Here is a 26,001-nt window from a genome sequence, read left to right on the forward strand (position 1 = left end):
ATCTACTCCTTTCAAATCCATTCAAAATTCACTCTCCGCTGAAAGCAACGCTCCTCTCGGGATTTTTACCATACTAGTGTTAAACAGAAGAAAAAAATATTAGAATAGGTGATCAGCAGCTAATTTACCGAAAGGGAGTGAGGGAGCTGACGTGAAGAACACTGTACATCCGAACGCTTCTCATACTAGCGTGCCGAGCTCGGGACGACCATTGCTCCTGGGACGCTATTCATAATCGCGTCCTAAGGCACTTTATATTTCCCTGCTGCCTTCACCTTCATTGTCTCTCTCACTTACCTTCTGAACCCTATGATTCTCTCATTCCTCTCACCCCTCTCTTCTCCATTGTATTGTCCCTCTCCATTGTCGTGTCTGGAGTGTTGCTCGTTGAAACCAAGTGGTGGACCAGTCACCAGAAGGGAACCGTGGTAGACCAACAACCAAAAGGAGAATAAAAAAAACTTTGTGCATTACTACAAAAAGGTACATCGTATATTATTTATTGAAATATGCTAATATTTTTTAATGAAGTTGATAAAAAAATTTTTAAATGTTTTAGTGTGTTATATTTTATATGTTTTTGTTATGTTTTAGTGTGTTATATTTAGTGTCTTGTATTTTAGTATTTTAGATATGTTAATTTGTTTAAATATTTATCTGTTTTAGCATGTAATTTTTTTATGTATAATTTAGACTATAGGTAATTTTTATATGCCAAGGAGTAAAAAAGAAATATAATTTATAGGTTAGCTGAAAAATAAAAAATGATAAAAAGTAATGTTAATAATATAAAAAAATAGAAATATGTATATATATAAAAGAAATATAGTAAATAGTTTGATAATTAGTAAAAGTTATGAAAAATCTAAAATATATAATAGTAAACAATTTTGAGAAATTATAAAATGATTTCATAAAAGTTATGGACCAACGACAATAAATTTAATCAAAATTAGTAATATAAGTTTAATAAAAAAAAGTTAGTTTAATGTAAAATAATATTTAATTTTCAAAAAATTAGTAAAAGGTTAAGGAGCGAAATTACAATAAATTAAAATTAAAAAATTATAAATAAATGTTCAAAAATAAAATTTATATTAATTAAAATGGAATATTTGTCATAAAAAAGTAAATAATTTAAGGTAAAAAATAACCCTTATATATATTAATTAATTAAATTCTAAGTTTCACATAATAATTTAATAAGTTAAATAAAAATAATTAGTTACAGAAATATATATATATATATATATATATATATATATATATATATATATATATAGTAATTAATAACGCTTTGAAAAATAGTAATAGATATATTAATTAAAATGTAATATTTTGTCATAAAAAAGTTATTAAATTATGGCAAAAAATAAGTTGTATATTAATTAAATTCTAAGGATGATATAATATTTTAGTTAGTTAAATAAAAATATTTGAAAATTTAGAGTTGTGATCTGAAATCGAACTGGATATTTAGTTTTCCAACAAAAATAATTGAATGCTTTTCGTGAAGCCAATTGTTGATTTGGTAGTTGTAGCGATTCAAACCTTCTATGAAAATTTTGAGTTTTAATCTAAAATCGAATCGCATCAAACCGGATCGAACTGGATCGATTAATGTAAAATTTTTTGTTGCAACAAATATAATGTTAAACAAAACTAGATCTTAATTTCTATCCTTTTTGTTTTTTTAGATGTTTAGTGAATACTATTAATGATAATTTTTTTGGAAGGCCATTTAAGTAATTGAGCTTGTTCTTTAATAAGAAAATGTCAATTCCAGCTTTTGCTACTGCATATTGGGATGGAGCTATTATTATGGATGATGAAGGTTATGACTATTGTGGGGGTTTATCAACAGTCATTACTATTTGTAGACACATGGATTTTGGTAATTTAGGTATGAAAATAGTCAGGGGAATTGGCCTTAAAGCTGGACGTGAATTTATATTGAGTATATGTTTCAGACAACCCATTGTAGGGGATGGTTCTGTCAAGTGGGACTGCATGGGTTTGGCTAACGATGATGATGTCAACATTATGTTTAATTTTATTGATCAAATTGGAGGAATGTCATCGATTGAATTATATGTTGACATTTTTCAACCGAATGCATCCGCATGCAATGGTGATGAAGCGGGACCATCAAATGCTAGTTCCAGTGATGCATACAATTATCAAAGTCAATTGGAGAACGATTCAAAATGTACTCACACTTATTATTGTCCAAATGATGATGAGACCGAAGATGATTCTGATGGGGATTGGATTGACAGTGACAACACGAACGTAATTGATGATGTTGTTAATGAAATTGACATGGTATTTGATTTGCCTTTGTACCACAACACTCATATTGCGAACCCAATAATGCCTGTTGTCCCTCCTCCACCTTACTCTGAAATAGATTTTTCACTACTGACTGTTGATCCATGGTCAAAATCGCAATGTACATCAATGTGGGATCCATCAAAGGAGTTTAAAGTTGGAATGATATTCCCTTTTAGAGATACTGTCCAAAAAGCTGCCAAAGAATATCATTTACGGAAACAACATGAGTTTTGTACAGATGAGACAAAAGGGTAAAACATATGCCATCAGGTGCAAAGATACAAGGAGCAATTGTAAGTGGAGATTGCGTGCATCACGACGGGAAGGATGCGACATATAGAAAATTACCAGATATGATGGACCCCATACATGTGTTAATCTATCACTATCACAAGATCATGTGCAATTGGATAGTAGATTTATATCTGAGTTCATCCAAGCTATAGTATGCGAACAACCAAGTGTCAAAATAGCTGCGTTACAAGCGAAAATTAAAGATAAGGTCGGATATATGCCGAGTAATCGGAAGACGTGGAAGGCTAGACACGATGCAGTTGTTAAGATCTTTGGTGGTTGGGAGGAATCTTATGGAAGATTGCGGCAATTCATGAATGCCTTGTGCAAACATAACCCTGAGTGCTAGTTTCTGATTGAAGATGACCCTTTTTTTGTTAATAATAAGTTAAATCCCAAATATCAAATTTTTGATAGAATGTTTTGAGCATATAAACAAACAATTGAAGGATTCAAGCAATGTAGACCGGTTATTTTCATAGACTCGATAGTTTTATATGGAAAGTACAAAGGGTGTTTATTTTGTGCAACGGCACTAGATGGCAATAATCATATTTTTCCCAATTGCATGGGCAATAGTTGATTGTGAAAACATAAGAAATTGGGATTAGTTTATGTCTTGTTTGAGGGTTTTTGTGACAGATCAGAAAGGTATTTGTATTATATCAGATAGGCATATTGCTATAAAAAAGGCAATGCAGCAAAATTGGTGGCAGCCTCCTGATGGACATCATCGATACTGCTTAAGACATATTCTCAGTAATTATAACATGAAGTTTAAAAATACTTACATGAAAGAAGCTCTCCGAAAGGCAGGTTAGTTGTGTAAGATTATTACTTCTTTTCACTGACATTGAATTATCAATGTTATGTACTATAAACAATTGACATTGTTTTTTTACACAGCCCTTCAAATTCAAAAAAAGAAATTTTATGAGGCCATGGAGGCAATTAAGAGCGAGCATTCAGACACATATGAATGGGCCTTAAAGATACCTTTGGAAAAATGGACACGTTCTCATGATGGGGGAAAACGGTATGGCTCGATGACAACTAACACCGTCGAGTCGGTAAATGGAATGCTAAAAGGGATTCGTGCATTACCAATAACTAATATGGTTGAGAAAATATTTTTTCAGTGTGTCGAATATTTTGACACACGCCGCATGGCGTTCCGCGAGCAACTGCAAATTGGCTTTAAATTTACACTAGCATGTCATCAAGTTTTAATTAAAAATTTAAATGTAGCAAACTCACTTCATGTTCGGTTATTTAACCGCGATTGTGGTGAATTTGAAGTTTGGAATGGTGGACCTGGAAAGAAATATGTAGTGAAACTTGATGAAAGGACATGCACATGTGAAAAGTTTCAAGAGTATCGAATTCCATGTGGCCATGTGATTGCAGCATGCCAATCAATGTCTATTGATTATGAACAATACGTTTCAAATTATTATACATTGGAACGAATGCTTAAGTCCTATGAGTGGAAATTTCATGCACTTGGATATCATGATGATTGGCGGATAGACAATAATCTAATTCTAGTACCTGATCCAGCACATAAAAGGCCGAGAGGAAGACCGAAGTCATCAAGAAGGAAGAATGAAATGGATTGGACGGTTAGTGGAAAAGTTGGAGAGATGTCTACAATCACATGTTCGCTCTGTCTTCAACAAGGGCACAAAAAAGAGTTGTTCTGTGGGACAAACCACCAATAATTAATTTTATATAGTTTTAAAAATACTTTATATTGAACAAATCATCTCATTATTTGTAATTTCCATATTATTTTGTCACAAATTGTTTATTGTTATGTTTTCTTTGTATGTGTGTAAATGAAACAGAATTAATGCAAAGGAAGATGAATTGTGTATCATCACATGAGAGACATCCAAACACTTCAAATACAAATCATACGAAAACATTGTGGACAAATATACAGACCCTAATGGATGCACATGGTATGGTCATAAAAGAGCTTTTGTCAACCAAAAGTATTATGCATGTCTACAATAAGGATTCGCAAATCATATATTTATAGGTAAGCATTCAACGAATATTTCAGATTTTGGAAAAGTTTTATAGGTAAGCATTCAAGGAATATTTCAGATTTTGGAAAAGTTAGAATTGCTGAAAAACATGAATGGGATAGATTATGGGAGACATGTTGTGAATTGGAAGCATATTGTACATTTCATGATTTACCCATCTCAAAGGTTCGATCAACTGAGATAGAAAGAAATTCAACCGATGGTATCTAGAAAGTTAAAGCACAATTATGTGTTGAGAATGAGATAATGAATAATCTATTGAAAGTGTTTCACAAACAACGAATGATATTCATAAATATGGATGAATTTAATAGCATAGGTGAAGCTATCTTAAACATTGAGGATGATGATATTTCTAATTTCAGTGACGATAACGATAGTGATTTTGTACATTATCTCCCTCGTTGCTTACCCCCTTGTTGCTAGATATAGTACAATTCAATGTGAACTTAATCTTTATAATTTCATATTGTGACATAAATGTAAGGGATTTTTAATTATTATTTATTTACTTTTGTTGTATTTATTTTTGATTGACTATTAGTAATTTATTTATTTTTATTTACGTGTTGCAGTTGTGTTACATTAACTAATGGCTCGTATAATGCAAACTCCTAAAAGGATAGTCAGTCGAGCACAACGGGCAAGGGTGCATGTTATGATTAAGAATTTGGTTGATCTACCTATGGAAATAACAATCTCAACCATAGGGGATTACCTACTTTGCCTTTGTGATGCATAAGATAAGGGTGAACAGGCTAATTCAACAAATTATATGGGAAGAAGAACTATTAACAGATAAATCTAGATATTTGGCTTTAAGGTCAGCATTTAGTTCTGTTCAAGATAAGGGTATACTTGATCGCGTATGGCGAAAATTGGAAGCAAACCGTACCCCATCATATTTACTACTACTTAAACACTTTGTGAAAGAGTATACTACTTGGATTGCCAACAGAACTATGTGTCGGTCCACTGGTATAAAGATGCATTATAGTAACAGATATAGTCTAGTGAAGCCTATGTTACCTAAAATCGATTATAAATTAGACAAATACCTTTAAGATGAACTAATTAAATCATGTCCAGTGAAGAAAATAGTTAGGCTGACCTAGTTAGTTGTAATATCATGAACAATATGTACATATTTTCTTTATGTATGAAACTATATTTTGCATCTATGTTTGTATTACCTATGTATTGAATTGTTATAATTAAGGTATGAAGTAAAATGTTTGTTTATAAAATTCCTTTGTTAAATGTTTGAAACACTGTGCAATAGAAATATATGCATTAATATAGTTGTGAAATTCTATTATTTTAAATGTATATTTGCCACAATGAATAGGTATGGCAAGGGAACAACAAATGAGAGATTACATAATGCCAGGTCCATTGATCCACAACTTCTTCGTCTCCAGTCACAGCACCATTTTAGAGCAATTTGGAATGGTAAACTTGAGTATAAAGTGCTTACTTGTAGGAGGCAAGGGAATATCTTACATGCTAACATTGACGACAGAATAGTTCCCCATCTAACCTATTCTGGATTTATTGGAATTGCTCAATTAGGATTCTTTACTCTTGACTGGCACCTAATTAGTGCCTTTGTAGAGTGATGGCGACAAGAGACCCATACATTCATGATGCCAATTGATGAGTGTATAATCACTCTGCAAGATGTAGGCATTATTTCTGGTTTGCCGGTTGATGGTTCTCTAGTTACTGGGAGGTCAAGGGTCGACTGGCCAGCAGTTTGTGAGATGCTTTTGGGTGTTAGACCACCCCAGGCTATGATTAGAGGGCATACACTAAAATTATCATGGTTAGCTGATGAGTTTGGAGATATTCCACTGTTTGCAGATGACTTAACTGTCTTACGCCATGCACGAGCCTATATATTACGACTCATCGGTTCCATTTTTCCTCATAAAATAAATTCACGTGTGAACTTGATGTTCCTTCCTCTTTTAGAAGACTTGAGGGAAGTTACAACATACAGTTGGGGGGAAGCATGCTTAGCCTTTCTTTACTGGGAGCTATGTCGTGTTGCAGTCACTGAAACAAAGGAGATTTCAGGGGCACTTTTTCTACTGCAGATCTGAGCCTGTGAGAGATTTAAAATAATATCTCCATCATTAAGAGATCCAACAGTACCTGATGATGCACCACTAGGTGCAAGGTATGTCCCTATACTTTTATATTAATAACAATTAAGAAAGGTTTCATTTCATTTTTATTGCATTACATCTCAATTTTTCTTTTCAACTAATAGGTGGAGTTGGGCTAGACAAATTACTGAAGTTACAATCCATGTACTACCACAAATCCAGTACAACCTTGACCGGATGTGCCCTCAAGATGTAAACTACACTTCCATAATTATAGTTAAAACATTCATTTATATTTTTCTTTACATTTATCCTTACTTAATGTGTTGTGACCATTAACTTGTAGATTACATGGGAACCATATACTGATGAATTGTTGGATGACCTTCCAGACATTTTGTGTTCAAGGCCATCCCATCTGGAAGGTAATGGTGCCATTAATTTGTTTTCATATTGTTGAATGGCACCAGCCTGATAGGGTGCTTTGCCAGTTTGGATTGGTTCAACTTATTCCACGGCCACCGATGCAAACAGACGAGTTGCACGAGATTACTCTCCAATTGAGTGAGAGTAATTGGGAGTACCACCATGCCACCTACATTAATCGTTGGAATAGGCGACAATAATTTATTGTTTAGGGGCAACAAATGATACAACCACTCCACTATCATTCTGAATATATGGAGTGGTATCGCCGAGTTGCTAGACATTGGATCTCAATTAGTGGAGCTGCTATTGGTTCTGTGGTAATAATTTCGAAAACATATTACTATTATTCATTAAATAATTTGGTGCAATAAAATTTTATTTATTACATATTTTTTTTTTTTAACAGGAGGATGAAATTGAGGATTGTTTGGTAAAATTACAGAACCCATCAATTGAAAATGTGGAGGAAGTTAGGCGTACACTGAGGAATATGATGAATGCTCTAGAGCAAGAAAGTCGCCTTTGTCAGATGCCTCCTCCTCAGCCTGCCCCTCAAGCAGTAACTTTCATCGATGAATTAGAAGAGGAGCAACCAGTTGGGCAGCCTGAGCCTTCACATAGGCGACGTCAATCATGTCCTGCTCAACGTCAACAACAGCCAGTTCATCCACAATCGCCGCCTCGTGATGTTTTACCCCCACCTGTTGGATTCCACCCTTATTGCCCTGATCCTTTTGATCCTGTTCCCATGCCACTTGCATCTTCTGATCCTGGTCCGTCCACCATTTTCCAACCATATTCAGAAAGTATCGCAACACAATACAGTGGTTGGGTGTCTGGCCCATCAGTCCCTGGCCCAACAGCTACATGGATGTCATACCAATCTCACATGCACAGCAGAACCACATTTGACTTCATTGAGAGTCAACAGCCGCAAACACCATCTAGTGACTTATTTGCTCCATTTGGCAGACCATCTAGTATTGGCCCATCACATTATATTTCCCATCCATTTGGTGCATATGGTTCAAAAAAATACTTGGCACCATATCACTCTGATTCCTTAAGCTATATTCCTTTTGGTACGAGATTATTTGGAAACTATGAACAAAGTGGTTTGCATTCTTGTACAGGAGAGGAATCATCAAGACGAGAACAAGGAGAACCTGACCAATCCCAAAATGCACAAGGTGATCCATCAGATCAGGAAGAAGGGGGACAACATCGAGTTCTTCAACCGAGGCGACATATAAGGAGACTTGGCTGTGACATATGACTTATTTTTATACTTGTCTTATTTAATATATTAAATATGTTGTTACTTTTATTTTTATTTTATTATATTACGTGTTTTAAATGTTCTGCTATTTTATAAATTTCTCTTAATTTATATCTTCAATTTTCTTTTTATATCTACAATATTTGCTTCTTACTCGTACAATATCATGATGAAAATATTATAATTTAATATTTCCAACTTATACAAATGTTTTATGGGAACGCTACTAAAAGTCACGTGTAGAACATATTGTGCAATATACCTAATTTGGTTATAAAAATTTAAATATTAAAATTTTCATTTATCATACTAAAATATAAAAATTTTAAAATAAAAAATATTTTTCGTAAAAAATATACTGATTTAAATGTTATATATTTATATTTTTATTCAATAAAGGCAACATATTTTACATAATATTTAAAAATTTTTCAATATGTTAATAAGCCATTAATCTTTCTAACACAATATTTTTTTATCTGTAAATCTATTTTTTTTAACAATATATAATCATAATTATTACAGATGTTATATTACTAAGCAATTACATCTATTTTTTTTATCTATAATTTAATTTAAATTATCTATAATTTAATTTAAATTATCTATAATTTAATTTAAATTCAAATACATATATTTTACAATACTAAGCAATTAATCTAATTTTTTTTATCTATAATTTTTTTTATAATGTATACAACATTTCACAAAAATAAAATAAAAAATACAATATTTCACAAAAATAAAATAAAAAATATAATATTTTACAAAAATAAAATAAAAAATATTTTAAAATATAAATGAAGGGTGGCGGCCTGGGCCGTTACTAATAGTAGCGTCCTGGGCTTAGACACCATTATTAGAGGCGTCCTGGCAATGTGCGTGGACCTGGGATGTTACTAATAGTAGCGTCTTGGGCTTGAACACTATTTATACTAGCATTTTATTTGCGAGAACGGCCTCTAAAATGTTACTAATAGTAGCGTCTTGGGCTTGAATGCTATTTATACTAGCATTTTATGTGCGAGAACGCCATTCATACTTGCATTTTCTTGTGGCCGTTGATCAACCCCTGAAATCACCCTCTGGACGCTACTAATACCAACATTTGTATGCCCCCTTTTCACGTCACTCATTTTTACACCATTTTGATAAATAACTGAAATTGCACACTTTTCAATAATTTATTTGTTAAAATGCACTTGCATGGTCATTTCCCCTCTCCTCTCTCTCTCTCTCTCTCTCTCTCTCTCTCTCTCTCATCAGGGGAATCAATGGCTCCTATTTTATCTAGAAGACTCCGAATGCACCGTGCAGGAATCTGTAGATACCTCCAGCTTTGAGTTCAGCTTAGTGTTTTCACATTTCAGATTATGGCTTCTCGGAAGCAGAATAGACCTCCTCGCAGCCCTTCAGCTGTAAGACCTAATTTTATTTTATTTTATTTGCTTATTTCTTTCGTTTGCAGAGTTGTTTGGTTGCCGAGAAAAGAAAATAAACTTAGAATAAGGCTTTGGAACTGAAAAGTTTTTGGTGTTCTGGAATGATTTTTTTTTTTTTTTTGGGTAGAAGGATGGTGTTGGTGTTGTTGGTGGTGGTGGTGTTCCATTAGACAAGCGTAGGAGAATTGGGGCAGGAAGAATCGGGGGACCAACCAGTACTAACAGTAAGCCGTTTGGTTCAGTTAACAAAAGGCAGGATGTTACTTCATCTAGTGATGTAGGGAGCACTAAAGGTGTTAGAAGAAAGAATACAAGTAATGAAGGAAAGGATTGTGTATTTATCTGTGTCTTATTTACATAGATATTACATCTATTTATACATGAGAATATGAGCTAATTTAGACAAGAATAATAATTGTTGTAATTATGCTACACAAATCTCCTATAATCATGCTAATTGCTGTAATTATGCTACACAAATCTCCTATAATCATGCTAATTGCTATAATCATGCTAATTGCAGTAATTATGCTAACACTTCCCCCCTCAAACTCAATGTGGTAGCACAGGTGCCAACTTGAGTTTGCTTAAGAGATCCTGAAAGTGAGCAGGAGGATGCGTTTTGGTGAATATATCAGCGGTTTGGCTGACAGAGGAGACAGGAATCAAACATATGGTGCCATGAGCAACATGATGATATACAAAATGACAATCAATTTCGATGTGTTTGGTACACTCATGAAATACATCATTATGAGAAATTTGTATGGCACTTCTATTATCGCAATGAAGCATTGTTGCAGAAGAATAAGTGACACCCAAATCAGTTAATAACCACCGTAACCAAAGTAATTCAGATATAGCATCAGTAAGAGCACGATATTTAGATTCTGTGCTAGAACGTGCAACAACAGTTTGCTTTTTGCTACGCCAAGAGATAAGAGAATTATCCAAGAAGAAACAATAATCGATTGTAGAGCGACGATCTGTCAGATCACCAGCCCAATCAGCATCAGAGTAGCCAGATAATACTAGGGAGGAGGTAGCGGAAAAGTGCAAACCATGAAAAAGAGTGCCTTTGATATAACAAAGGATTCGAAGTACTGCAGAGAAATGAGTTGAGCGAGGAGCAGACATAAACTGGCTGACCAGATGAAGAGCATATGAAATATCAGGTTGTGTAACAATGAGATAAACAAGACTCCCGACAAGTTGTCGATATAAAGTAGGATCATCAAGAGGAGTGCCATCAAGAGGTTTAAGTTTGCAATTGAGCTCCAATGGGGTTGATACTGTTTTGCTATCAGTGATGCCTGCTCGAGAAAGTAAGTCGGATGCATACTTGGCTTGAGATAGATAATAGCTATCAGAATTTTGAGAAACTTCAAGACTCAAAAAATAGCTGAGAGAACCCAGGTCTTTCATTTCAAAATGCTGATTGAGATAATATTGTAACTCTGAAATACCAGATGAATCATCTCCTGTTATTATCATATCATCAACATAAAGCAACAGAAGAACAATACCACTGTCAGTTCAGCGAGTGAATAATGCAGAATCATGTGGACTAGAGAGAAAACCAAGTTGAGTAAGAGTGAAACTAAATTTGGCAAACCAGGCCCTGGGAGCTTGTTTTAATCCATATAAGGCTCGTCGAAACTTGCAAACCTTATGAGGAGAATGATAACCAGGAGGATGATGCATATAAATCTCTTCTGTTAAATCACCAAGATGAAAAGCATTTTTGACATCCATCTGGAAAAGTTTCCATTTACGAACTGCAGCAATAGCTAAGAGACTGCGAATATATGTTAATCGGGCCACTGGAGCAAAAGTTTCTTTATAGTCGATACCATACTCTTGAGTGTACCGTTTGGCTACTAAGTGAGCTTTGTAACGTTCAATAGTTCCATCAGAAAGGGTTGGTGGAAGATCAACTAAATCCCAGGTATAAGTTTTCCCTAAAGCCTGAATTTCGTCAGTCATAACTTGCTGCCAAAGAGGGTCAGTACTTGCCTCACGATAAGAACGAGGCTCATAAAGGGTTGCAATAGTAGAGTAACAGTGAAAATCAGAAAGATAATGAAGAGTTTCTCTTACACGGGTAGAACGACGAAGAGTAGTGCTAGGAGGAGATGCAGGCGCATGTACTGGATCAACAACTGGTGCAGATTCAACAGGGGCAGGTGTAGTTGGGCTAATATTGAGCACATCACAATCACCTGGATCAGGACTTGGAAACAGCTCTTTGGAGGAGTCAGTGAAAAATAGAGAGTCAGTATTGACAGAGTGATGAAATTTGAAAAGAGAAGAGAACATAGTATTGTCCCAAAAGGTAACATAACGAGAGATGCGTAACTTATTAGAAACAGAATCCCAACAAGACTAACACAATGATTCATAGTTGATATTGCCCTTTTTTCTTGCAGAGGTTCTGTTTAAAGAAATTTAATTTTTTTTCCCCTTCGCCATTACATTCTTATGATTTGCCTCCATTTGGATTGCTATATAGTTTATTATTTGCCTGAGATAGAAATCTTGTAAAAATGAATAAACAGTATTAATGTAGACTTTTTTTTGAACTAAAGTATTAAGTATGTTCATATGTGCGCTTTTAGAGGTGGAGATGAAAAACAAAGAAGAGAACTTTAATGAAGTTATTTCAGAGTTAAGGAAGGAAAATACTTCATTGCAGGAGAAACTCATTAAGGAGGAATCAGAAAAATTGGTAAGAATGCATTCATTGCTTTGTGTTATCAAATATGATTCTTCTGTTATTGCTCCTTCTTTTTAATTCTGTTTTTGTGATTTGACAAGTAGGATGCAATTGATTGTCATAAAAGAGAAAAAGAAGCTCGGATTGCTGCAGAAACCTTGCAGGCTTCTTTCTCAAAAGAGCTTGAAAAGGCTCAGCAAGATATATTAGCAGCCAATCAGAGGGTAATATCTAATTTGCTTCTTGCATCTTGAGTTTGAGTTGCCACTATTATTTAATTGGGCGAATGCTTCCTCCGAATTTGGTGGATTCCAAGCGACCAGCTTGATGAACTTATTTTCCCTTTAGGTGTATTATATTGTACTTTGCAAGTTTCTCCACTTTATCACCCATAGATTTGTCAAAATCTGCAGGCTAGTTCATGGGATGATATGTACAACCGATTGCAAGAGTACAACCTAAGTCTGCAACAGTACAATAGCAAACTGCAATGTGAACTTGAAACAGTCTGTAATTCTCTCAAACGAGTGGAAAAAGAGAAAGCTACTATAGTGAAGAACCTTAGTACTTTAAGGGGTCACTGTAATTCATTACAAGACCAGTTACCTTCGTCCAGAGTACGTTTCTTTGACGTGTTGTTCAGCTAGTAGCCTGCAATTTATGCTTGTTTGCCCTTGAGGCAATTTACTGCAACATCTTAACTGGTGTCTATCTCCTCATATTGCTGTCCAGGCTTCCCAAGATGAGGCTATGAATCAGAAAGAATCATTATATAATGAAGTTAAATGCCTTAGAGGGGAATTGCAGCAAGTCAGGGATGATCGTGATGGTCAAACAGCACAGGTGCAGTCTTTAACGGCTGAAGTATTGAAGTATAAAGGGCCTGTTTGGATTAATTGTTGAATACAACTGAAAGCTGTTACTGTTAGCTGATAACTGATAATTGATAGATGATGATAGCTGTTTTATATTAAGTATTTGGTAAATTTATTTTTAGCTGTTGCTGTTAATATGTGAAATGACTAATAAGGGTATATATCATAAAATTTATTTTATTATTTAAATAAATATAAAATTATAAATTTATTACATTATATTATTTATTTTATTATTAAATTAAATATATAATTATTAAATTAATATATTATATTATTTAAATAAATATATAATTATTAATCTTTTATATTATATTATTTATTTTATTATTGAAATAAGAAAATAATTATTTTTTAAGTTAATTAAATAATTTTAAAAATATAGATAAAATAATAAAATAATTATTATTGTTAATAGAAAAATTTATAATTAATTTTAAGTTTTTGGATATAAATAAATATTTTATATTTTATGTTATTAATAAAAAATATTTTAACAAAAGTTGAAATACATTGATTAAAATATTAAAATTACAAATAAAAAAATAAAAATATTAATAATATTAATTTTCAAGTTAAATAAAAAAAGATAATATTGTCAAAATAAAAAATAAAACCAGATCAGCGCAGTTGATGGGTATCATATCAATTGTCCATCCGCTATTAGCTCTATTTTTTTAAACTTATCAAACACCACAATTTACCTGTTTAGGTGCCTATCAGCTAGCACCCAAGTAAACCAAACACCCCTAAAGAAAGTACTGGCAAATCCTTTGCTGAGATAGATAATTTGACGGCAAAAGCAAAATCATAGGAGGTTTGACCACTTACTATATATATATATATATATATACACCAGTTTTCTGAGACTAGGTTTTGCGTTGCAGGAGACGTGTTATAAACAAAGAGACCGTATAAATTCATTAGAGCATCACGTAATTGCGTCCAATGCAAAGTTAAAGGTAATATTTTAATTTAATTGTTGAAGTCGAAGATGTATTGAATTTTCTTCTCGCATCACTGCCTCAAAGTGCAGCATCCAAAGATTTTTGAATTGTGCAGTTAAGTTTCCAAGTGTTGCTAATAAATTATTATTGATTATTTGTTTTCTTTAGATGGTTGATTTATCTGCAGCAGAAACAAGGACAGAATTTGAAGAACAAAGAAGAACCGCAGAAGCATTGCAAGAGCGCTGTAGAGAAGCAGAAAATCAATTAATTGAAGGAGAAAATTTAAGGAAAAAGTTGCATAACACTATCTTGGTAACACTTCTTTTCCCCTATTATTTATGAACTTCATATAATGCTCTAGATGGTTATAAATTAGGCTGTAAATGGTAACGAAATGTCTTGTATCCATGGAATCAAATAACGGCCGTCACGTAACATAACGGACGTTTTTTACATGTTTTAGAGGAGCCTGTTACCCGTTAGGTTATTATTTACGGACCTATTTTGATTTGCAGAATAACGGCCGTTACCATTGTTAAATAACGGTAACGGCTGTTACCAATGTGACAGAATTTGTAGGTTGGTAGAGTGTAGAAATAACATGATTTTAGCAGTTCAAAACAGTCCAAAAATTACCTAATTTCAGTCCAAAATGTCATAGAATAATTCAAAGTAATAATTCAGTTCAAACTTACTTTTTTTATTTCCAAATAATGCTCCATTCTCTAGTCTGCACCTTCATTATTCATTGTCTCTTACTTGAAAATAAAAGACAGTAGTTATAGCCTCCTATAGATGATAACGTCTAAATTTGATATATAAATGCTTAGTATATAGTTGTATATCTTAATTTTATTTATTTCTACCAATATCTACTCATTTTATGAACTTTGCAAATTTTTCAAAAAAATTTGCGTTGCGCAAGACTGTTACTATTAGGTTACGGCCTTACAGGCCCGTTTCTATTACCTGCGACCGCGATTTAAAACCATGCTTGTATCACAGGAATTAAAAGGGAATATTCGTGTGTTCTGTAGAGTGCGACCTTTGTTACCAGATGATAGTGTTGGAACAGAAGCATCGGTTATTTCTTATCCTACATCAGTAGAAACTCTTGGTTGGGGAATTGACTTGATGCAAAATGGTATGCACAGTTGTTTTTCTGTGGCTAATCCAAATCAGTTATTAACTGCATCGGTGGATCTATGTTTTGCAAACTGGCAGCAATAGTTTATCCTTTGCTAATCTAATGCTTTTTTATTTGTACACAGGGCAGAAATATTCTTTCACATTTGACAAGGTGTTTAGTCACAGCGTTTCTCAGCAAGATGTTTTTATAGAAATATCTCAACTGATACAGAGTGCCCTTGATGGTTACAAGGTGAGTCTATGAAGTGTGCAACTTAGGCTTTCTGTTTGGTTGATTTGACTCTCTATATATATGAATTGGCATTTCCTTGTTAATTGATTATGCATTACAAAACTTGAACCTCGTCAAATCTAGCGGCTGAATATGAGTTCTCTTAGGAAAAAGCGCCACGAAGTGTTGTATAGTTATTACTTCTATCAGAAAATGCAATGATGTGGAAATTAGTCATATTATTATCAATAGTTAAATGCACATGTCAAAATATTAGCCTTGTTCAGTTGTTTTGTGCTTTAAGTGTAATGGTCTCTTAGCCTCCTGTCAAAAAAGTGTATGTGGATGGTGCTTATTATGTATTGTTTGGCACTAATAGCTTTGTGCATTGAGGGGTGCTATTGTGCTGCCTTTTGCAGGTGTGTATTTTTGCTTACGGTCAAACTGGTTCTGGTAAAACTTATACAATGATGGGTAAGACCGGCTCTCCAGATCAAAAAGGGTTGATACCTCGATCTCTAGAACAAATATTTCAAGGTAGCCAGTCCCTTTTAGCACAGGGTTGGAAGCATAAAATGCAGGTAATCCAAAGAACATTTGAATTTTTCACATGTTATCTTGACTGACAATTCTGATTATTATTATTATTATTATTATTATTATTATTATTATTATTATTTTCAAATGATGATAGGTTTCAATGTTGGAGATATACAATGAAAATATTCATGATTTATTGTCTACGAATAGATCAAGTACTATAGAAAATACTGGGAAGCAGTATACTATAAAACATGATGCAAATGGCAATACCCATGTCACTGATCTCACCATTGTTGATGTTTGTAGCATCCAAGAGATTTCCTCTCTTCTACGGCAAGCTGCACAAAGCAGGTAATACCAAAATGTATTGTTCATCGTTTGTGTTGCATTTTATAGATTTACATTATAATTATATTTTATTGTTAATTTTTGTTTATATAGTAAAAATCTGAGATGAAAATGTCAATGTTGTTGCATTTATAAAGTATGTTTAATATACATAACGTTGTGAACGTTACAACTGTTTATATAATTAGATGAATTTAATTAGATGAATTTAAGTTTTATTTACTGTTTTCATTTTTCAGGTCTGTAGGTAAGACACGAATGAATGAGCAGTCATCAGGAAGCCATTTTGTGTTCACATTACAAATATCTGGGGTGAATGAGGTTTGTGATTTCGTAATGTTACTTGTGAGTTGTGATTTTTTCTATGATTTCTCTATGTATTTGTTTGTTTTTATTCTTATAATGCTAGAACACTGAACAACAAGTACAAGGTGTGTTGAATCTCATTGACCTCGCTGGAAGCGAGCGACTCTCAAGGAGTGGGGCAACTGGGAATAGGTTGAAGGAAACTCAGGTATTTGCTTTTGAACTTCTTTATTTGCAAGTTTAGTTTAGTTTTTTTTCTTTTTATTTTTGCACTTTTTTCCGTGATGTTGTTGTCCTAGCGTCATGTTTAAGTGACGTAATATTTGCCCTGGCAAAGAAGGAGGATCACGTTCCTTTCAGGAATTCAAAATTGACATACTTTCTCCAGGTAAAGCCATTTCTTTAACATTTGCAACCTTCTTGTAACTATATTCCTTCAACAAGAATTATCAGGGAAAACAAAACACGAACAGTGTCATTGCTCCTTTTAACTAGGCTAGTTGTTTTAGATTATTAGATTTTTTGATTTTGATTCCTTCTGTTAACAGCCTTGTCTAGGTGGGGATTCAAAAACATTGACGTTTGTCAATATTTCACCGGAGCCCACTTCAGTTGGTGAATCGCTGTGCTCTCTTCGATTTGCCGCTAGAGTTAATGCTTGTGAAATTGGAATTCCTAGGCGTCAGACTAATGTACGGCATGTTGATCCACGCTTGAGCTATGGCTGATTCTGATTTTTGTTGTGCGTCTTGGCACATGTAGTTTGTTTCAGAGTAACTGTTATCCATAAGGAGGGTCATTGTTTAATGAACAAGTGAGTTCAAGTTGATTGTAGATGTTGTGCCATTTGAGCAACTAATTTGCATTCTTAAATGCTTAGATTAGGTTCTTGTTTTTTTAGCTCCTTGTTGGGGGAGAGTTCACATTGTTGGCTTAGCTATGTGACCCCTGAAATGTTAAAAATGTTCATCAATTGGTGAACACAGGTGATAAAAAAGAGTTGTATTGTTCTATTAGCTTAACTTTATAAATGGCTTAATACTCAATTATATTCCATATTTAGAATGCCATTTTATTTTTAACTTTTTATCTAAATTAGTTTAGAAATTTCAATTTAATATAAAATTTTTAAAAAATTAAGTTTTTCAGTTTTTAGACTAAATTGAAAAATTTAATTTAAAAATTAAGAAGTTAAGTTTTTTGAATTTTAAATTAAATAAAAAAAAATTAGCTTATAAATTTTTTTAAGTTAAATTCAGTTTAAATTGAAAAATTTAAATTAATTTAGATATAGAATTAAAAATAAATTAAATTAAACATTAAACTCAATCTATTATAAACTCAAAACATATATATAAGTTGTTCATTGATTTAATGGATGAGTCTTAAGTTTATAGTAGATTAAATTCCGGCAAAAAAAAATCTTTGTATATGGATGAAATTGAATATTTAATTATTTATAAATTGAAGATGTATTTTCACATTAAGAATTGATTATAGATGAGATTTGCATTCTACCATTTGAAGCCACAGCATTGGAAGTGATATGATATTTGTGTTTTTAATCCGGCGTAAATTCTTAAGAAGCAAGGACACGTGTCATACTTGTGTCTGTGTTGAACAGTAACATCTCACTTCAAATTCCTTTCTCTTCGATCATTTAAAGTGTCAGTGTATTCTATTCAAATTCTTAATTATTGTGATAATATGATAAAATGCGTACCAATAATTGGCACAAAAGACAGTAATAGAATTTTATCATTATAATAATAATAATAATACTAATAATAATAATAATTATTATTATTATTATTTCTGAGTGGGACCATATGAGCTCCAGAACGTGCAGATTTGCTTAACATGCTGACCAATCCAATCTTATTGCAATAAAAGAAATTTTTAATTTTTAATTTTTAACATTGGATTAATTATTAGATGCATTGAGAGTAATAAAAAAATATTAATATCTCTTTTAAAGAAGAATAGATCCTTTCCATAATATAATATAAAGAATGAATCACACGTGATTATGAGAAATAATATATGTGCACCCAATAATTTTTCCCTCTGCGTTCATCACAACTTTCCACGGCTTTTAAATGGTCTATGGCATAGAGAAGCTTCACCGACCGGACGACACAGTGTCAGGATGAGCATCGGTCATTGATTCCATAATTAGTTTGAAACCAATAGTTCTCATGTGCTTTTACCCTGACAATGGACATATTGTCTCTACTCTTTCCAGCTAGGCTTAGATAGGTCCGGGGACACAAGTTGGTCGAATAGGAAGCCATTCATATTTTGGGTTAATCTGGTCTTCTGGTAGACCAAAGAAGCAAGAAAGATATACTAGTGTCTATAATCTAGAACAAGAATTACAAACTTCTCTAGGGAAGGAGAAAAGAAACCACCACAAGATGAAGAAGAAAGGGGAAGAGATAGAGACTCAAGACCAGCAAACTAAATCAAGAGTTGTAAAGGTGGACTCGGTAGAGTCATGGGACTTCTATGTTACCCAAGCCAACAATCAAGCCTGCCCTGTAAGTTCTTTTTCTGTGTTTTTATATGCTTCGCAATTTTCATTTTCATACTGGGAATTCTGTGTTGTATTCGTAGAGAAAAATAAACTTGTAATCACACGATACATTCAGAGTTTCGATGGCCATGTAATTGTCTATTCCTATATGCCTACAGCCTCAGATCACCCCCTTTGATTTCATGGAGTTGCAATCTAATATTGGTCTTCCAGTCACAGTAATTGGTAACCAATTAAAAGGTTTGGTTGATTGATTTCGGTGACAACTTGGAGGATTTGTATTACAGAAATCTCTCTTTTGTGCAAATATCCAGTTCATTGATATTGAATTTTTGTTTTACATATTGTAGATTGTTGTGCACTTTACTGCTTCATGGTGTATTCCCTCGGTGGCCATGAACCCTTTCTTTGAGGAATTAGCCTCAGCTTATCCAGATGTCCTGTTTCTGGCTGTTGATGTGGATGAAGTTAAGGTAATTTATTAAATTTTCAAATCAATTGCATTTGGTACAAGCTGCTTCATAATTGGAATTTATGTTGCTTTTCCAATTTATATGTTGAATCTTGTGCTAAACAACTGCAAGGTTAATGTTTATTTAATAGCTAGGCCTTGGCCCCAGCTGCTATGGAATTCCAGTCCTTCCTGGTCTGGCTTTGATTTAGAGCTTTGAAGTTGATAAGCTTACATCAGAATCAGATAGGGAACCTGTGATCTGCTCACTGCCTAGCAAGTGAGTTACAACAAACAAATTGAAAGGTCTTTAAATGCCACTAGTCAAGATAAATCTTCTCGCTACCAAAATTGACAAGTAAATTTAAAAAGCCTGTTTCAGTAAGTTGTCATAATAATAAGCTGATCAAGACAAGGCTTGCAGATTGATATTTGTCTGATGTTTCTCCTGCTAAAGTTTGGTTGTATTATGATATGCTCATGAATGCATTTTTATATGTGGGGTTTGGCTAGGAGGTGGCTTCTAAACTGGAAGTAAAGGCCATGCCTACATTTGTGTTGATGAAGGATGGTGCACAAGTTGACAGGTTGGTGGGAGCCAATCCTGAGGAGATAAGGAAACGGATTGATGAGTTTGTTCAGTCCATTCGTGCATATGTAGCCTAGTGTATGTATATGAGATCTTATACATTTCTGAACATGTAAACTTTGTGGTTATGCTGGACCAGCATTTTAAACAGATATGATGTTGGTGATGTGATTGTGGTTTTTTAGTGTGATTTCAATCTCAAATCATGTAATTAGAAGTTGTTTTACTTTTTGGTGTAACCATTTTCTGCAGGACTTCACTTGTACTTCCCTAAATTGATTTCAATTGTCTTTTGAATCCCATGTTTGGAGAATTTATGTGGTAAAATTGTTGTCTATGTTTTGATAATTGATTATGGTAGGAATTAATTATTGATCACAATAAAATGTTGTATTTTAAATTGGAAAAATTATTATTTAGTCTTATATTTTAGTAAAATTAATTAATTAGCTTATTTATTTAAAAAAAATATATTATTTAGTCTCTTTTTTTTAGTATGTGAATTATTTAATTCATATTGTATTTTTAAATAATTTTTCTGTTAATCAAGTTAATTAAAAGAGAAATAATAATTGTATTATTTGAAATTACTAATGTTTTTAAGATTACGAAGACCAAATAATTATATTATTTAAATTACTATGATTGAATAGTTGAGTTGAAAAGAAATTTTACTTTAAAATAATTATAAGGACTAAACAATTCATGAAATAAAATATAAAAAGACTAAATAATATAATTTTTAAAATAAAAAAAATAAATAATTAATTTTATTAAAATATATTTACTAAATAATAATTTTTTTCTTTCATCCATATTGGATTTTTTTTTTAACAATCCATATGAGATCTTTGATTTACTGATGACATTGTGGATCAGAAAGCAAACACTCACTGTTGAGTTATTCATTAGTTTAAATAAAAGGGCTTCAATATTCTGTTGTGCAGAGCTCAAGCTGATCTTGAATGGCCCAAATCAGTAGAAGATGGATGGAAAGTCCAAAGCTTGATGTGAAGGCCTACAAGCCCAAATGACAAATGATAGTTTCTCTAATGTTGCTTTCTGTTTTGTTATTCTTTTTCTTGCTTGTGGTGGTGGAGGAATGCGGTGGGACTCCTATTTGTTTTCAATCCCTTCACCCTTCTCTCTCTCTCTCTGCACTTTTCCCATTCATATCTTAACCAACCAAACCTAATTCACTCGCGTCGCTATCTTTTTTTCCGTAGCCACGGCGTTGCACCTGGCGCGAGGAACAATTTGGGAATCTTGAAATTGCGACGAACAAACGTAGGAGATGGGGTCACCAAATGATAATGCCAATTGGGTATTTGATTATGGCCTAATAGAGGATATTACTGTCCCTGGAGGTGACCTCCCTTCTCTTGATCCCCCTGGAGCACTCTGGTCTTCTCCTTCCTTCACTAATAATGCTTCTCTAAGGTGCTTCCGTATTTCTTTTCTTCATGTCCTTTAATTGGCAATATTCATTTCTAAAGCATTGGTGGGAGTTGTATTTGGTGTAATGCAGTGCATTTTGTGAAATTTCATTGATATTATATGATGGGTTATACGCAATTTGTTTCATTATTGGTTGTAGCAATCGTTACCATGCAGTTTTTTTACCATATTTATTTTAATTTTTCCCCTCTGTTTGTCGAATCTAAAATGGTATGCTATTTATTGACTCTAGAATGTTGGTTAGGTACACTGACTACGCCTATAGTCTATAGTCAAATGGTTCACTCAGTTGTTCCTTCTTGAACTGGGAGATGCTAATTCAATCCCCTATAATGGTGTCTAGTTATTTTTGTGACTGAAAAAAGGAACCCATTGAAATATCTAGCTAGCTTGCCCCCCAGCTATGTGGGTCATCTTTTCTTTGGGATTGTGGCAATATCATCACCTAATTCCACAATGTGAGGGAAGTTTTTAATTTTCTTTCTAGCATTATATTAGAAACATTGGAGGATTTCTGTCAAGTTATTCATGAGAGAATGGGAATTAGGATGGTGATTATATCAACGGTGCTATATCTGTCAAGTTTTGCTCATGTTCTATTTACACAAATCTTTCAAATTATCTAATTAACAATCTGGCATGTCTGTATGGTGTAAATAAATCAATTTCATTGTTCAACATAAATACTGATTTTGTTTATTTTTTTTTAGAATGGATTTTGATGGCTCGTATGCGAATTCTGATGGTCTAAAAGATAGTGGATCTCGAAAACGGTACTAGCTACTTTTACCCTTTTTACAGTTGGTGAATGAAAAATAGCTTTTATTTATTTCTTCATAGTCATGTTTTCCAGGGTGTAGGAATTACATTTCTCTGCTAAGCATTGATAGAATGGTTTCTTCAAATTATAATTGTGTCTGCTAATTCTTTGTTGGTAATTCACTAGGTTTTTGTTTCCTTTCTCCTAATTTTCTTGTCACACTAATTTTGTTTAACAGGGTGAGGCCTAGATCGTGCAATGGTCTTGGTTCCAAGGCATGTAGAGAGAAAATGCGGAGAGATAGGCTAAATGATAGGCATGCTCAAGTGCTTTAATTCTTTTTCTTTCTGTGTGTCTATGACTCTCTCCCATTATTGATTTTGACATTTGTCTCCAGATTTATGGAATTGGGTGCTCTTCTGGATCCGGGGAGGCCTCCTAAAATGGACAAATCTGTCATATTGGCTGATGCTTTGAAAATGTTGAATCAGCTAAAGGATGAAGCTCAGAAGCTGAAGGATTCAAATGAGAGTCTGCAGGATAAGATCAATGAATTAAAGGTATCCCTGATATTAAAATTATGTTAAAAAAAAAATCTGAAGAATTGCATTAAATATTATGATGGTGAGTTTTGCTGGTTATTTTGAGGAATTGGGCAAAAGTGCTTGTCAGATAATGTTGAGTGAGCTTCGTATGTGTAGGTTGAAAAGAGTGAGCTCCGCTATGAAAAGCAAAGACTAAAGACAGAGAAAGAGAACCTTGAGCAGCAAGTAAAAACCTTGAGTGCTGGAGCAGGATTCCTGCCTCATCCTCCGGCTATCCCAGTCCCATTTCCTTCCCCCAGCCAGGTTGTTGGTGGCAAGCTGGTACCTTTTGTTGGCTATCCCGGAGTTCCCATGTGGCGGCTTATGCCTCCCGCAACCGTTGATACCTCACAGGATTCTGTTCTACGCTCTCCAGCTGCGTAAGTTGGCGGGCATGAGTTTTGATTCTTCTTCCCTTCAACAGGCGGAAGACTTTTTGGCCTTTGTTTATATTTTTTTAAACCCTATTAGTTGTCATGTTTTGTGGTGGTTCATTTTTTCTTATTTTTTTAAAAATTGTACGAATTTTAGATTGCCATTTGCCCATTCAAGTAAAATGAATTTTACATAATTATTTGTTCAATATTTACGTTCACTGAAGTGCAAAACTTGGAAAACACCGTAAAAAAATCAGTTATGATATCTCTGCATGCTTGAAATTATATATATACTACACCTGCTTGTATAATAGTAGTAATAATAATATTTAGGGCATTTACCTTGACTATTTTCCATGCTCCAATGGATCTGTGGCAAAATAAGGACATCGCATATTATAACCTAAATTATAGCTAATTCACATCATTATACTTGATAAAGGGAATGAGGGAAGCTCCCGCGACAAAATGTCAGCTTTGGCTATTATCTTCCAGCCTTATGAACCACCCCCCCCAACAGGATAATTAGTATGTGAAATGCTGCTTCACATATATATGAGAGGCAGTTCTGCTCGTTTTCATATGGAGCTAGCCACTCGAGAAACCAAGTTCCTGTTTATTTTCAACAGGGAAATTTAAAGCCTATGTTTTTGCCCGATTTATACTCTCTCCACACGTCAATGGATTCAAAGCTGGTTATGAGAACCGTACGCAATGCCATCACAATACCAACTAAGAACACAATCATAGAAGCCCTGCCATATTCTTTTATAGTTCTTTTTACTACCATCAATCCGAGAAGCGAAGCAACAAAGCATATCGCTGCAAAGATAAGGACGGTGTCTGCTTGCTCCATGCTGGAAAGTAAGCATTGAAATGCAGACATGGTAGATGAAAAGAAGATCATGAAGGAACAAGTTGCTGCAGTTACCTGGAAAGTGAGATAAAGTAAAATTTTTAGGACTATTATGGTTGCTAATTACTAAACAATCTTAATTAAGAAGTAGTACGGATATAAACATAACTTAACTCCGGTGGTATTCCTACATGAAGAAGAAGTGGACTGATGAGCATTCCACCTCCAATACCAAAAACTCCACCCAGTATTCCTGCTAATAGTGCCATTATCGGGAAATGAACCTGTTTGGCATTCTGCATCTTGTTGAATCTTCCATGTCCTTCAAGCAGGAATTCTGAAGTTTGAGAAACTCTTATTTAGTATCCATTGAACACAATACATATACATCTATCTAAGATTGAAATGGTAACCAGAAGTGGCTAATTTTCTTCTTGGTTAAGTTGAGCACCTGCTTTTCAGTTTGATTTTGGCAGTTCTGTTTTCTCAGTAGAATCCATGCTGTGAAAATTATTGCAAGAGGAAGTTGAAGTGAAGAGAGAACCATATTCTACTCCACATGGCTTCATTGGTGCAATGCTCCGCGTATATTTTGAGATGTGAATGAAAATCACCAGGTAAGTTCTATTTCTTCATTTGTTTTTTGCTTTATAGAACCTGATATATATACATTTTTTTTTTGTTATATTGCTAACTATTGTGAATGAAAATGACAGTAATAAAATGAATCGATGAGACCAATATTATTTGTCTGTTATGATTGACACTTTCAATTGCTAAAGAAGTAGCCAGCATTTCTGAAAGAACTATAATTGTACTTCACCTATACCTTTGAGAAATCCAAATCCAAGTACCTTTCATTTATTCCAATTCCACATAAAGAAAGGGACATTTGTTACTTTGATGTTGCCTGGACTTATCCTGGCACCAGCATCAAGGCCCCTAGTCCTCACTTCCATCCATAGCAAAAGATTGATTTCTTACAAATAAACCTATGAGTTCTCAAGTTCAAGTTTCAATTGGAGTCAAATGAACACAAAAAATTGATTCCTTACATGATTCTGACATCAAAAGGGACGAGAGGTATATGCAAAATTCTCTCAACTTTCTCAAAAGCCAGAATCTTTAGATAGTGGTTAAAGATTGTGGTCATTTGCCATATGCTATAGCATTTTTTTAACCCACAATTCTTTCTTGGACGGTGCCACTGCTACCGGTGGTCCACAATGGATAAAGAAGGATCATAGCTAGTAGTTATCCCCTGGCTACAGGGTAAGAATTCCACTACAACTCTATTCCACTAAAACTCTAATACCCTGGTGCTTAAGCTTTTTTAGTCTTGAGGTCTT

General features: G+C 33.7%; 3 protein-coding genes, 1 long non-coding RNA gene and 1 pseudogene across 4 annotated transcripts; 4 read left to right on the forward strand and 1 right to left on the reverse strand.

The window, feature by feature from the left end:
* The first annotated feature begins 12 nt into the window (after positions 1 to 12).
* Positions 13 to 13,012, forward strand: LOC131168998 (uncharacterized). Its single transcript, XR_009145996.1, has 3 exons — positions 13 to 483; positions 12,562 to 12,671; positions 12,764 to 13,012. It is a non-coding gene; the product is annotated as an uncharacterized LOC131168998 (long non-coding RNA).
* A 57-nt stretch (positions 13,013 to 13,069) lies between these two features.
* On the forward strand, positions 13,070 to 18,070 carry LOC110654895 (kinesin-like protein KIN-14C; annotated as a pseudogene).
* A 1,077-nt stretch (positions 18,071 to 19,147) lies between these two features.
* Positions 19,148 to 20,843, forward strand: LOC110654954 (thioredoxin-like protein CXXS1). Its single transcript, XM_021811102.2, has 3 exons — positions 19,148 to 19,581; positions 19,928 to 20,050; positions 20,542 to 20,843. The coding sequence occupies exons 1-3, from the start codon at positions 19,459 to 19,461 to the stop codon at positions 20,692 to 20,694; spliced, it is 399 nt and encodes a 132-aa protein (XP_021666794.1). The 5' UTR covers positions 19,148 to 19,458; the 3' UTR covers positions 20,695 to 20,843.
* Positions 20,844 to 21,636: 793 nt separating this feature from the next.
* LOC110654956 (transcription factor ILR3) lies at positions 21,637 to 23,990 on the forward strand. Its single transcript, XM_021811105.2, has 5 exons — positions 21,637 to 22,057; positions 22,786 to 22,848; positions 23,074 to 23,151; positions 23,233 to 23,395; positions 23,537 to 23,990. Exons 1-5 carry the CDS (start codon positions 21,912 to 21,914, stop codon positions 23,801 to 23,803), a joined length of 717 nt encoding a protein of 238 aa, XP_021666797.2. The 5' UTR covers positions 21,637 to 21,911; the 3' UTR covers positions 23,804 to 23,990.
* Positions 23,991 to 24,418: 428 nt separating this feature from the next.
* On the reverse strand, positions 24,419 to 24,921 carry LOC110654897 (sulfite exporter TauE/SafE family protein 2). Its single transcript, XM_021811021.2, has 2 exons — positions 24,844 to 24,921; positions 24,419 to 24,727 (listed from the first exon to the last, which is right to left on the reverse strand). The coding sequence occupies exons 1-2, from the start codon at positions 24,919 to 24,921 to the stop codon at positions 24,419 to 24,421; spliced, it is 387 nt and encodes a 128-aa protein (XP_021666713.2).
* Between the last annotated feature and the right edge of the window lie 1,080 nt (positions 24,922 to 26,001).

Source organism: Hevea brasiliensis, chromosome 18 (assembly GCF_030052815.1).
Source record: "Hevea brasiliensis isolate MT/VB/25A 57/8 chromosome 18, ASM3005281v1, whole genome shotgun sequence".
NCBI lineage: Eukaryota > Viridiplantae > Streptophyta > Magnoliopsida > Malpighiales > Euphorbiaceae > Hevea > Hevea brasiliensis.